This window comes from Sinohyriopsis cumingii, chromosome 12 (assembly GCF_028554795.1).
Source record: "Sinohyriopsis cumingii isolate HCF-2022 chromosome 12, ASM2855479v2, whole genome shotgun sequence".
NCBI classification, from domain to species: Eukaryota; Metazoa; Mollusca; class Bivalvia; order Unionida; family Unionidae; genus Sinohyriopsis; species Sinohyriopsis cumingii.
The window spans coordinates 58087767-58102304 of NC_142972.1; the positions used below are offsets into that span (position 1 = coordinate 58087767).

At 34.0% G+C, this 14538-nt stretch overlaps 1 protein-coding gene across 3 annotated transcripts in view; it reads right to left on the reverse strand.

The window, feature by feature from the left end:
* LOC149786535 (mitogen-activated protein kinase kinase kinase 15-like) overlaps nt 1-14538 on the reverse strand; it is a 192614-nt gene that overhangs the window by 140866 nt on the left and 37210 nt on the right. For 2 of the 3 annotated variants that reach the window (XM_089977041.1, XM_089977040.1), the window contains exons 8-11: nt 13212-13260; nt 11558-11679; nt 8056-8168; nt 1784-1943 (exon numbers count right to left, since the gene is read on the reverse strand). In XM_089977041.1, the coding sequence (XP_089833167.1) occupies nt 1784-1943; nt 8056-8168; nt 11558-11679; nt 13212-13260 (444 nt within the window). The remainder of the gene's footprint in view (nt 1-1783; nt 1944-8055; nt 8169-11557; nt 11680-13211; nt 13261-14538) is intronic. The other variant, XM_089977042.1, reaches the window with a different exon arrangement.

Here is a 14538-nt window from a genome sequence, read left to right on the forward strand (position 1 = left end):
GAAAAGACAACAGGCCATCTCACATGCTCTTCAGGCTGATGACCAGTAGAGCTAAATAGGAGACACAATTAGGACTTCTGTTTGTTTCCCACAGCTCTGGCATAATTTTATATTAATTCACAAACATCATGGACACTTAGGGTTGTACCCACCCCCTTGGCACTTCACTTGGTTGCAGACATGTCTACTTTTTGTTTTCACTGATCTGAAAACTTCCAAAGTCATTGATGTTTTCTGACTTGAAAAAAAAAAGCATGCTATAAACATCCATATTCTTGAGATTGCCTGGTGAGTACTTACTGATACTGTTGCTACATATTGAGAGTGCCAATTGTATTTTGACAGATTATGTTGTTACATGATGAAAGTGCCAGGTGTATTATGACATATTGTTGTTACATATTGAGAGTGCCTGGTTTATTTTGACAGATACTGTTGTTTTATGTTGAGTGTCTGGTGTATTTTGACAGATTATGTTGTTACAAGAGTGCATGGTGTAATTTGACAGATATTGTTGTTACATCTTGAGAGTGCCTGGTGTATTTTGACAGGTACTGTTGTTAGATATTGAGAGTGATTGGTGTATTTTGACAGATATTGTTGTTACATATTGAGAGTGCCTATGTATTTTAACAGATATTGTTGTTACATATTGAGAGTACCTGATGTATTTTGACAGGTATTGTTCTTAGATACTGAGAATGCTTGGTGTGTTTTGACAGATATTGTTGTTACATATTGAGAGTATCTCAATTATTTTGACAGATTATGTTGTTACATGATGAAAGTGCCTGGTGTATTTTGACAGATATTGTTGTTACATATTGAGAGTACCTGGTGTATTTTGACAGGTATTGTTGTTACATCTTGAGAGTGCCTGGTGTATTTTGACAGGTACTGTTGTTAGATATTGAGAGTGATTGGCGTGCTTTGACAGATATTGTAGTCACATATTGAGAGTGCCTTATGTATTTTAACATGTATTGTTCTTAGATATTGAGAATGCTTGGTGTGTTTTAACAGATATCGTTGTTATATATTGAGTGTCTCATGTATTTTGACATATTGTTATTAGAAGATGATAGTGCCTGGTGTATTTTGACAGATATTGTTGTTACATATTGAGAGTACCTGGTGTATTTTGACAGGTATTGTTGTTACATCTTGAGAGTGCCTGGTGTATTTTGACAGGTACTGTTGTTAGATATTGAGAGTGATTGGCGTGCTTTGACAGATATTGTAGTCACATATTGAGAGTGCCTTATGTATTTTAACATGTATTGTTCTTAGATATTGAGAATGCTTGGTGTGTTTTAACAGATATCGTTGTTACATATTGAGTGTCTCATGTATTTTGACATATTGTTATTAGAAGATGATAGTGCCTGGTGTATTTTGACAGATATTGTTGTTACATATTGAGAGTACCTGGTGTATTTTGACAGGTATTGTTGTTACATCTTGAGAGTGCCTGGTGTATTTTGACAGGTACTGTTGTTAGATATTGAGAGTGATTGGCGTGCTTTGACAGATATTGTAGTCACATATTGAGAGTGCCTTATGTATTTTAACATGTATTGTTCTTAGATATTGAGAATGCTTGGTGTGTTTTAACAGATATCGTTGTTACATATTGAGTGTCTCATGTATTTTGACATATTGTTATTAGAAGATGATTGTGCCTGGTTTGCTTTGACAGATATTGTTGTTACATCTTGAGAGTGCCTGGTGTATTTTGACAGATATTGTTGTATGTGATGTGCATCTTGTACAGCTGTCTCACCAGTTTGGAGGCTCCAGTTCAAACATCCGCTGGGCAGCCTGGCATGCCTTTCCATAATCCTGAGCTAAGACAGAGATTTCAAAAAATGTAGCAATGTCCCAGTAGTCCTTCAATGTCTGAAGACTTCCCTTCTTCCCAATTAGGTTATTTAATAATAAACCTGCAAATTGAATAGGATTTTCTATAAGGACACAGGAAATGCAGTACAACTCCAACACTTCAAACAGCAAGGACTCAGAGTAATCACTTTAAGAAACCAGAAATTCAAGTCACTGAGGTAAATGTACCATAAATACTTGTTTGTAAGTAAATATTCAACTGCAATCAACATAAAGACCCTCATCTGCCACTGCATAGTGCAATAGCAAATCAGTGTTTATGTTGTTTTTCCTAACCAACTGCATAATCCCAGATATGCCAGCACATTATGCAATGGCAGTGATCTCGGGTGCTTGAACCAAGCTGGTCTCAGCTATCAATGTTTTATTTTGCATAAAAAAGGCTCTGACAACTACCATGTCTTACCTGCAAGCTGTGTTATAATGTAAACTATTTCTTTCAAAAACTATGCCTAAAGATTTACCACCACATATTAATATTGTGGAGAAAAATAATTAAGACTTAAAATTTATTTTATATGTATTAATGGGATTGTGAGCTAAAAAGTGCAAAAATGTTATATCACTGCTACAACAATTTTCTTTACCTATTTATGATATATATATCTGCCCTCTGTGGAGATATATTTTCGTATTTGATTTTCCATTTCTAACTCTCTCTGTCACTGTTCCCAAACAGACCTATATTTATGAGTATATAATGAATTAATGAAGACGGTGTTGGTTAAAAAAGATGCCTAGAAACTTGCTCCAAAGCACAAGTAGATTTTCACATAAATTTCATTTTCCCACATGAACTTCACAAATTATCACTGAATATAGTTAACATGACCTGTTTCTATTTTATATTTAACACCACCAATGGTTAAAATTACCCCATTCACTAACTTTGATTAAATATAACACTAAAATTTGATTCTTTAGCGATCTTAAATCTCAAAATCCTCAGAAAGTCACATCAACTTCTTGAAACAATTGTTAGATTTTGTTTCGAGATGTTTTTGAACTGTGTATGTAAACTTTTAATTCATATTTTGGTTTAATTTGGTGCTTTATGGCACAACAACAGAAGTAGGTTATTTAGAGCCAAGGCATTTGGAACAAAGTGCCTTTTCCAAGGATAAAAACAATGGATAAATCAGGCATGCTGAGTGTTGACTGCAAACCAACATTAAACAACAATTGAAATTTGGGTACAGCATCCCTTACTTAATCAGAATGCTAGCTTTTCAAGGCCATTGGATTAATGTTAGAAAAACCCATCTTGAAAGAACACCTGTCTTGAGAGACCAGATTCTCAGTGCATAGATATACTGATTATATCGTGTCATGGCCTGTCTTGAGAGACCATGATAATTTGGCAGAAGGGCTAATCTTTCAAGACTGTTACCTAGTAATCATATATGTCAGATTTGACCATGCTGTGACATTACCCACCCATGAATAATCCAACAATCTTCATGGTTTTAATGCACACTGAAAATGGATTGAAGAACAAGAGTTTCTTGAGGGAACTGATGCTCATATGACTGGAAAGAATTTCCTGGAGTTCAAGATAAGACCATCCCTTTAAATGCTGAATGTTGAAACTATCTCTTATAGTTTTCAGCAATACAAATTTTCCAAATTAGCTGCTTGAGTGGACATGCTGGTTGTCAGATTGGCAACATTTTTCATTTAGGACCAACAAGACATAAGTCTCCAAATTCTGATAAAAGGAGTAACAATAATATGAATTTCAAGGTGTCTGCCATTGCGGCCATACTGGATAACATATTGGCACCATTTCCATTTAGAATCAACTAGACATGACAAGAAATCTTTCAGTGAAAACACAAAACTGATATGACCAGCCATCTAGAAGTAGCAATAACAAGATTTTCAAGATGGCCATTTATGATGAAATAGACATCGCAAGAAGTCTTTCAGTGAGAACTCCATTCTGATTTGGCCATTAATTCAAGGGAAGTAGTGATAAGATTTTCAAGTTTGCCACTGTGGCAGCCATATTAGATATTTGAACAGCACTGTTTTTATTTAGAACCAACCAGACATTATAAGAAGCTGTTTAGTAAAACACTACACTGATATAAACATTCTTTCATAAAGGATTAACGATAACATGAATTTCAAGGTTGCCACTGTGGTAGCTATAATGGATGTCCAAGCAGAAACATTTTCATTTAGGACCAACCAGACATCATTAGAAGTCTTCTAATGAAAACCCCATGGCAATATCATGTTTTGTTCGTTCAAGTGGAGTAGCAAAAAGATCTTTAAGATGACGTCTGTGGTGGCTATACTGGACATCAGACTGGTACCAGTTTAATTTGGGAGCAACTAGACATCATTAGGCGTCTTCTAGCAAAAACACTATGTTGATATAACCATCCATTCAGGATCAGCAACAAGAAGATTGTAAAGATGGTGGATGTTGTAACTTTATTGGATATCTGAGCAATACTATTTTTTTAATTTAGGACCAACTAGATCATGGAATAAATGTGCATAATAGCAATCCTTCTATTACTTTAATAAGAATATCAATAACATAATTTTCATGTTGCTGTGGTAGCCATATTGGATACTGAAGCAGAACCATTTTCATTTTGTATTAACAAAATGATGGGAATGAATGTGTGTATAAAGTTTCCTACAAGTAGTTTAGGAGGAGGAGTAGTGATAAAAAAAACTGTGCTAATGGATGAATGGATGTCAGAATACAGGCCATCCCAGAACCTTTTCTGTGATGTGTGATGTGATGTGATTTTGATTTTTAACGTAGCTTTAACAATTTTTCAGTCATATTGCTACGATGTCTGCAATGTGCCAGTTTATAGTGATGTCTAGCACTGGGGCATCATGCCGCAGACATGTAGCATGATGTCCCACCCAGTCACATTATCCTGACACCAGGCCGACCAGTCCTAACACTAACCTCTTAATGCTGAATGCCAAGCGAGGCAGCTGTTAGTACCATTTTTGTAAGTCTCTGGTATGACTCGGTCAGGGATCGAACCTACGACCTCCCCCATCCGAGGCGGACGCTCTAACCACTAGGCCACCGGAGCAGTGAACCTTTTCTGACAATACTTGAATAGTACTAGGCAGGGAGGGCATTTATAGAAGATAAAGTGATATAATTTTTCTGGCTTTAAATTTTCTTTCTTTTATACATAAAAATCTACTGAAAATCATAATATTTCATAACTATATTTAATCTGAATAATGCAGGCATATAGCACATTTTTGGAGACTAAACTTTTCATGCATAATTGATCAACAGCATTGTTTGATGATTTTTTTTCATAATTTTAAATTTTTGCAAACTTGGAGTTTCCTTAAACTTTTGACCTCATGTAAGCACCTTGGATGCCTATACTCCATTTTCATTGAAGCACCTTTTGACACCTCTACCTGATTTGCATGGAGGCGCCTTTTGACGCCTCTACAACATTCTCATGGAAGCACCTTTCAACACCTGCTGTAAACATCAGCCAATCTGAGCAGGTTTTTATGTGCCACCTTTGCAGAAAACCCCGTATTAGATACTACATTTGTTGGTGTGAACGACCATTACATCCGATCACATGGCTGCTGTTTAAGATCTGGTCAAAATCTGCTATTAAAAAGTAACTGGGTCATATTCTCCACTCTCTAAATTAGAGATTTTGTTCAGTTCTTTCCACGATTAGAATCAAAACTATGAAAGCTTCAATAACTTAAGTAAAGGCTCTGAAACAGATGTAGGCAGCAATTAGTTTTTATAAATTATCAAATTAAGATGATTTAGTGATGCAGATGCAGAAAAAGAACTTGTAAATTTCGAGTATGAGAAATGCAGCTACGGTTGGTCATGCGGCTTCACAGTGAATGAATTCTCTCAAAATTTTAAAGCACATAAAAAAAAATTCTTCCTTAAAAAAATTATACAGCTAAAATGATTGGATTTTACTGTTAAATCTTTCTATATATAATATATGTGTAGCCAAAAATGTAAAATGGTTAAAACTGATGTTAAACATAACATATACTACACTGTTGTAACAGTTTACAACCAGGTCTATGAGTATGAAGTCAAACTGGTAACAGGTGTTCTATTTATAGTGCACTGCACTGGGTAACTTTGCCACATGTATATTGAAGGGCTAAAAAGCCATACACTCTATGAGGTAAAGGGTTAAATTTGATTTAATTTGTTAGCCTGTATATAAAGAATTAATGAATTTATAAAGTAGTCTTCAATGACAAATATCACGAGACAATCTGGACATTTCCATCCAAAAGAATTTACCATGCCCTGAATGCAAACTTCATTGAGATCAAAATCAAAGAGATAAAATTTTCTCCAGGATGCCCATTATACTAAGGAGTACTTTAACATCATTAAGGCTTGCCTTACAACCATGGTATCTCCTTTTACATGTAATTGCCCTACAGGATAAGTATATTAACATCATTAAGGCTTGCCTTACAACCAGGATATCCCCTTTTACATGTAACTGCCCTACAGGATAAGTACATTAACATCATTAATGCTTGCCTTACAACCATTGTACATCCTTTTACATGTAATTGCCCAACAGGTTAAGTACATTAACATCATCATGGTCTGCCGTCTGGCCATGGTATCTCCTTTTAAATGGAAATGTTTTGGATATTCTTGTTCAAGTGACATTAAAAAGCATGTGATAAGAGTGCAATAGAAATAAATTGCTGTAGCAGGGAATACTGCAATATCCTCCATCTGTCTGTCCATCTACTACTGGTACCTCTAACTCCTGAACTGCCAGGAGGAAATTCTTTCTATATCAGTTACAAATATGATAACCATTTGTTTGAGGGTAAAGTTTTTGGGACACCATAGGAGAGGTTTTGAGGTGAAATGTACACAAGTAGTATTTACAGTGACTGACATCCTTTTAACATAAAATGTAAAATGAACATTTTACTGGCAATCACAGCAAGGATAAATAACACTTATAATAAATTTTGGGTTGTGATTCATATGCTATGCTCAAGAAACGAATAGTTGGGCATTGGGATATGAAATGAATTTTGGGTTGTGATCCCTAGGTTATGTTCAAGATGTGAAAGTGCAGCAATAGATATGTATGTAATAAAAAGCATGGGGATTGCTTTAACTGCCACACCACCGAAGATCTACACCACATATTCAATATATGCCCAAAATATCAACCCGCTAGGAAAATATTTATCAAAAACCAAAAGGAGATTGGATCACCACACACATACCCAGAGTTACTTATGGACTCTAATAAAAAACAAACAATCAGCATATAAAATATAAATAAAAGGATAGATTCAGCAGGACTTAGGAACAAAATATAATTACTATCCTCACAAAACCAAAAGACCCAGTAACTAGCTAAATAAATTTAGAAGCCCCCACATAAAAACCCATAACATATCATTCAATTTTATAAAAATATTAATAAATAATTCACTTACGAGGCACCTATAAAAAAACTAAGGAAACCGCAAAATCGGATGTCCTAGATGTCCTTAACAAACTGTGTAATCTGCTAGGACTCTGGTCTCTTGCTAAATAAAGTATAAATAACATTCAATCTCTAAAAACATTAATAAATAAATAACTTAAAGAGGCAATATCTAAAAACTTATAAATAACATAATGTAGGAAGCACACCCTAAACACCTCGACTAGTAATACCATAATAACCTTGAAAATCTCTCTTCATATATGATTTTTACTAACAACCTCTATAAACAGCATAGAACCCCCCCCCCCATTTTTTGAACATTTTGAAGAAGAAAAAAAAAAGAAACAATGGGCAAATGCAATAAGAAAGCAGCGATGTGAAGCAACAAGGACTGTTCCCAAACTCTCCTTCCCACTAATGACAGCTAACCATTCAACTGTAAGGGACCTTTATGGACCCACATATTGAGGCCAAACTATCAGGGTTCCTTGAACCCATAAAAGCCTGGGGGAGGTGGCACCATTCCCTTCCCCAGGAACAACTAGTAGGCTGCAGTGCAGTCAGAAAAAAGTGGCATATGCACAATGGTGCACACACCACTATAATTAAACTCAACAAAAAAAAAAAAAATGGGATTGGCCATTACAAGATAAAAATAATAGTTCAAGTTACAAGTGTTAAGACTCACCTATTCTTTGAAGCTCTGAGCAATTACTGAAGTCCTTTCCAGAGATGACAAGTAGAGTGGCCAAGTTGATCCCTGCATATTCATTTGGTTGTACCTCAAAGCCTTTCCTGTACCTAATAATACATCCACTCATTTTTTTAAAAAAAGGATTAAATCTGTCCCTTCAATATTCATATTTTATTTCATTTATGACTCATCAGCCATTATGATCATAAATGTATTTGTTATAATTACCTGTGGCCTTCAAATATTGCTTTTGTTATCTGCACTTAATGTGCATTTAATGTGGTTTTATTAACCTGTCATTTCCTGAGGTCTTTAAACTTGTCAGGTTTTTTTTCTTTGCAATTAATTTAGCTTAATTAACTTAAGTTTTCATTGAACATCCTCATATTTAAAAAAATATATAAAATTTTAATCTACAACTGCTTCAAGTTTATTGGTCAACACTAAAGCTCCATCACAAACTGGAGCAATGTATAAACCAAGCAAGGGAGATACCTCTCCTACAAAGGTGTAAGAAATATGAAAATATATACGCAGTTGATCTAAGTAGGAAATACACAGTTCATTATCATTATGTCCCACACAAGTAACTTTTACCTTTAAGAATACTGGAATAGAAAGTTACTGGATGCAAAAATTTCAATTAGCTTTCAGTAAATTGTTTCATTCATTGTATGCTGTCAGCAAAAAGACCACATGGGCATGCTACTGTTCATGTGACTTGTGCCATTTTTCCTATGATAAACCCAAGGCACCAGCATAGTAAATCTCTGATAAAGTAGACCAAGAAATGGGTAAATTTACAGTGAAACAAAAATACAATCCAGTCTGAATTAAGAATGAATAGAAAACTATGAATTGATGCAAACAGAATGCACAATGAAAGTAAATAAAATGACGAATATATTGTGAAGAAAATGGCGAACACAAATTAAAAAAATGCCAAATGCAGAATGATGAAAGATGACAAAAATGGAATGAAATACACATTCACTGAATGGATTTGAAAATCTATTGTTTTGCATAATGCCACTGACTTTCCAAAGCTGAAATACCTTGCCATGATAATGCAGGATCAGATCCTTTACATGACATTTTTCAACCCTATCAAGCCATGTTCTTGTGTAGTAAGATATAAACCATCAATTAAAGTTATGATGCACTTCTACAATCTTTATTTGGAAGACATGTCTTTCTTCTAAACTGCTAACAAATTATCTACAACTATGTTAACATCTACTGCAGCTTCAATTATATATTTATTTATAATAAATTAAATGTGTCCCTGGCATTTAATGCATTTGCCATTTTCTTAAAGCAAAATTTTAATAAAACCAGATAGAAAGGCAAGTTCTCACCCTTACACATTCCTGGAACTGTAAAACCTGATTTTGGTAAATACATTTCAATTTGGTTCCAAATAAACAAGAAAAAATGGGAATGATGAACAGAAGAAAAAAAATGTAAAATTGTAATTTAATTGAGACTCTAAACAAACAAGAAGCTCAAGTGGGCATGATATTTCCATCTTTGCCAGGCAATTAAGTTTGGTTATATTCTCAAGCAGATCTTGAGAAGTCACTGAAAGTTTTTCTTAATCTAATAGTGGCTATCTTTGATGGCAGATGGGCATTATTTTAATAAATTTTAAAGAGGTTAACACCAGGATACTTTTTTTCAGATTTGCTAACAGACTGACGAGTGATTACGAGTAGTCATTTGTAAGAATTTGTTTATTTTTAGTAATGATAGCCATATTTGAGAGCAGAACAAAATCAGTTGAACAAATAAGGAGAAACCTCAGACCAAAATGCTTTCCATTAAATATGATTTGCTTCTATTTACCAGTTCTTGATAAAAAGTTATTTGACTGCTGTTCTAAGAAATGGCACCACATTTTCTGGTGAATCAGCATCATCTGAATAAGCCTGAAGGAAATTATTGAAAGGAAACCTTTCAAATTTAGTCAAATTCTGTTGAGTGATTCTTGGGAAGTTGTTTAAACATTTTTCAATTTCTACATTTTCTGGTGGATAGGCATCAAGTTAACAAGTCTGAAACAACAGCAAGCCAGAATCGTTTCTGTCACATATGGTCAGAATCTGTTTTGTACTTTTTGATAAATTGTTTCCAGGTTTTTTCTATCTCTAGTAATGGCAGCCATGTTTGATAGTGGATCAGCACAGTCTAATCTGACAGAGCTTCATGCCGGTATGTTTTCCGTCAAAGTTGATGAGATTCTCTTGAGTGGTTCATGAGAAGATGTTATTTAAAGACTTTAATTTCAATGTTTAATAATCATGGCCATATATGATGGCAGACTGGCACTATTGGAACAAATCGTGTCAGGATAATAAGTTATTAAAGGTTTTTATGGTTTTTTTTATAGCTATGCCCAATGGTAGATCAGCATCACTTGAACAAATCTGAAAGACAATCATGCCAGAATACTGCCAAATTTGGTCAAATTCTGCTGAGTGGTTCTGAGAGGATGACATTAACAGCAATGGTGACATAAGGAACATATCATAAGCTAACTTAGAAGCATGACCATGTGAGGTAAAAACTTGTCTGTAATTAACAGTTACAAACATTTATGAAAACACAGGATGGTTTTCTCATTAAGCATGGCCATATCAATATATAAATATGGTGACATCACTGAACATGGACATATCATCACATTAATATGGCAATATCATCAAGCATAGACATATTTAAATATGTTGATATCATTAAGTATGGACATATGATAATATAAATATGGTGATATCATTAAGCATATAAATATGGTGATATCATTAACCATGCTTCATGGTGATATTAAGCATACACATTTAAATATGGTGATATCATTAAGCACTGATATAATATTTAACATGGTGATATCATTAAGCATACACATATTTAAATATGTTGGTATTATTAAGTATGGACATATGATAATATAAATATGGTGATATCATGCTTCATGGTGATATCATTAAGCATACACATATTTAAATATGGTGATATCATTAAGCACTGATATAATATTTAACATGGTGATATCATTAGGTACTGATATAATATTTAACATGGTGATATCATTAAGCATACACATATTGTCATATTAATGTAGTGAATAACTGAATTTCACCATAAAATTTGGCATTCTTATAGTTTCCTGATTACGTATTATTCTGTAAACTTGTCAAGGAAGGTGTGCAGCCTGTCAATATACAGAGTGAAAATTCTGTCTGACCCAAACATCTATTCAATCTAAAACCAAAGAAAATTCTGATAACATTAATTTGCCACATAATTATATTATTTTACTTTTTTGTACGCTGTTGAAGGCAACTTTCCTTACCAATGACCACATCTCTCCCTCTTTCTCTAACTTAAAACATCAACAAAGCATCAAAAGACTAAGCTGGCTGATTTTAAATTAAGCAGGTTTTGTGGGATTAGAATGCTCAATTTTAAGGCAGGACTTCTTTCTGGACAGCCGTACCATTTTATTGCATTTTCCAGTGAAGCCTTGTCCGTATACTCTGATGCAATGAAGAAATCCTTATAAATCCTGCCAGCAAGGCACAACAGATCCGGGATGGGATTATCAGACTGGTCAATCACCTGAAAAATACATAGATTAATTAAGTATGTTATAAGACTGAGTACACACTGTCAGAAGATTCCCTTGTCTAGCAGCCTGGAAAAAGTCAAAAGCCATTCTGGACAAGTAAGTGTTTTAATTATACCAGAAAAGAATTTCATACAAAATATCAATTACAGTGCTTCCAAAGAATGTTAATGTCTAAAACATGACGGCATACATGCTTCCAGTGTAGGACATAAAAGAAACATGTAACAATAATAACCATGATAAATCAAAGTATTGGAATTTTACAGTCATATAAAGGATCAAATTTACTACCCATTCCTCTACAAAATGTAACCAAAAGTACACTTGCCCATGTTAACTAATAGAAAATTAAGATATTTGGAGAATGGAAAAGTTTACTGTAGCTGTACCAATGAGGAATTATTCAAAACAGTACAACTGTAAATTCACTACTTATCTTGGTGTATCAATTTTCATTGATTTTGTTGTTGTTGTTGTGGGGTTTAACGCCATTTTCAGCAAACGATGGGATATGCATGGCCATGGCGGCCAGTATTAATGGTGGAGGAAGAACCCCCAAAACCCCAGGAACAACCACCTATACACTAGAAGCTACTGGCAAGCTTTCTCACATACCCACATTGGCCAAATCCTAGACTCGAACCCATGCAGACTGAGGTGAGATGGCCGTGATCCGTAACGGAGAGCGCTTTAAACCACTTGGCCACTCTGGGCTCATGTTGATTTTGTGATTGCTACAAAGCAACAACTTAAAGACCCAACAAACAATGATCCTTCTGTGAGACTCATAGAACAACATACAAAATGTTAAACAATTATGTACCAATGACAATGTAATTAACACAAAAAAAAAGAAAAAAGGAATGCACCTTAACTGAACACAAAATATATAAACCATACAATATCAAAAGCAATCAGTCCTACCAATACCCTAACTTTTATCTTGCCGGAAATTATTTAAAAAAGATTGAAAAATGTTTGCTTTTACATGCTTTCAACAGCAAAACTGAAATTATTTAAGTTTTTTTTTTAAAAAAATCATTTAAAATGTGCCCTAATGTAAGATGGCAAGTTTTACATGCTATAAATGACTGCTGTATATACTCACAAGTAGTATCCAGCTGTAAATAACTAAACCTGATCTGCGGTCACATGTCAGTAGATCAGGATCTAGGTTGTTTATTCAACTGACAACTCCTAACTGCACAGACTCAGATCTGCTGGTGAATTAAGCAATGGCAGATGAGGGTCTTTATAGAGTTTGCAGTCAGGTCCAATTTATGTGAGCACACTGGGTAAGTATTGTAGACGAATTTCTCTAAAGTATATTTGGAAGTTTCTGACCTTATGTCTTTGTTCTATATGACATAATAACATTATTGTTATTGTCACAAGAAAATAATTAACATAAGTAACACTGAAAAATATCATTGGCTTAGGGAATATCATATTAATGATGACATGTGATAAAGTCACTTTAAAATTACATCTGTATCTATACAGAAATAAATGTTTTATTTACCTTGGAAATAACTTCTAATGCCTTCTGTCTATCACCACCCTTATTTCTCCTGGAAAAAATGAAAATCAATTCATTAACTGAAATGTGTAGACATTAGTAACTAACCAGTAAAGTAGTTAATTTTGCTAGAAATCTAGTTACATAAAAGTAGATGACAATAACTATTTTAATATAATAAAGAAAGAAAATAAATGCATCTTACTTCATAAAAATATATACATACTGAAAGCATGTTATATATATATATATATATATATATATATATATATATATATATATATATACACACACACAGAGTAGTTGGGGGCCATATATACACAGTAGTTGGGAGCCATAGAACCTGACCATGTTATAAACCGAACCATGTTATAAGCAACCAAGTCAGCTGAATAAAATGATGCTTGTACCCCAAAAAATTTGCCGGGTGGGTGAGTAATTATAGGTAATAAATCCGGGTGTAAAAATATGTGCTTCATTGGCACAGTTATGATCTTAAATTGATGCAAATTAAATGAGAAATACACTTGAGGTGAAAACAGAGAAGGCATTTATAGTATTTTACTTAATTCAGAGACCCACACATGTACAGTATATTATATGTACATGTCTAATATATAGCACGAACAGAGTATGAATACCATATACTCAACTGCGAATCTCATCAGATACAATAAATCTACAAGTAATTCCATTGAAAATATGCACATAAACTGATTTAAAATAGTCAATAATTTTGTCATATGTCACATAGGTGTGAATTCAGTGGGGAAAAAAAAATAGCACAATCACCTAATGAATGATGAAGCACATTTACTTTTCAGTACTTCCCAAGTCGGTAAAAGTTAGTTTTAGCTTTTAGCTGCTGTTGGTAGCATTCGTAAGCATAAACTTTCTTCCTGCAAAAAGGAAACTTTCATGGCACAGTTAACTTGTTCCAGTCATGTTGGAAAATGAAACAATCCATCAGATTCCACTGCTTTTATTTAAATTTGGTACTGACTTCCTTTGAAGAAAGGTTCTTTGTTTTTATTGAAGACTGCAGTCAGCTTTCTTTGATGAAGGGTGCATGTGTTTTTGAAGTAACCACTAAAGGACAGCTTTGGAGAATCAAACAAATGCCCATTTCTCATTGTGGCTGCAACAAATTATTGTATCGCATGACTGAGACTGATTTTTTTCCACCCCTTTGCTTAGTATGTTTTCAAAACAATTGGTGCTTCAAAGGTTATCTGTTTTCTTTGAAATTTCAGCAAACTATTTTAACTGAGTACATTTTTAAAAAAGGAATTGGCTGTCATCGGATCGATTGTAGATACTGTACCTTCTT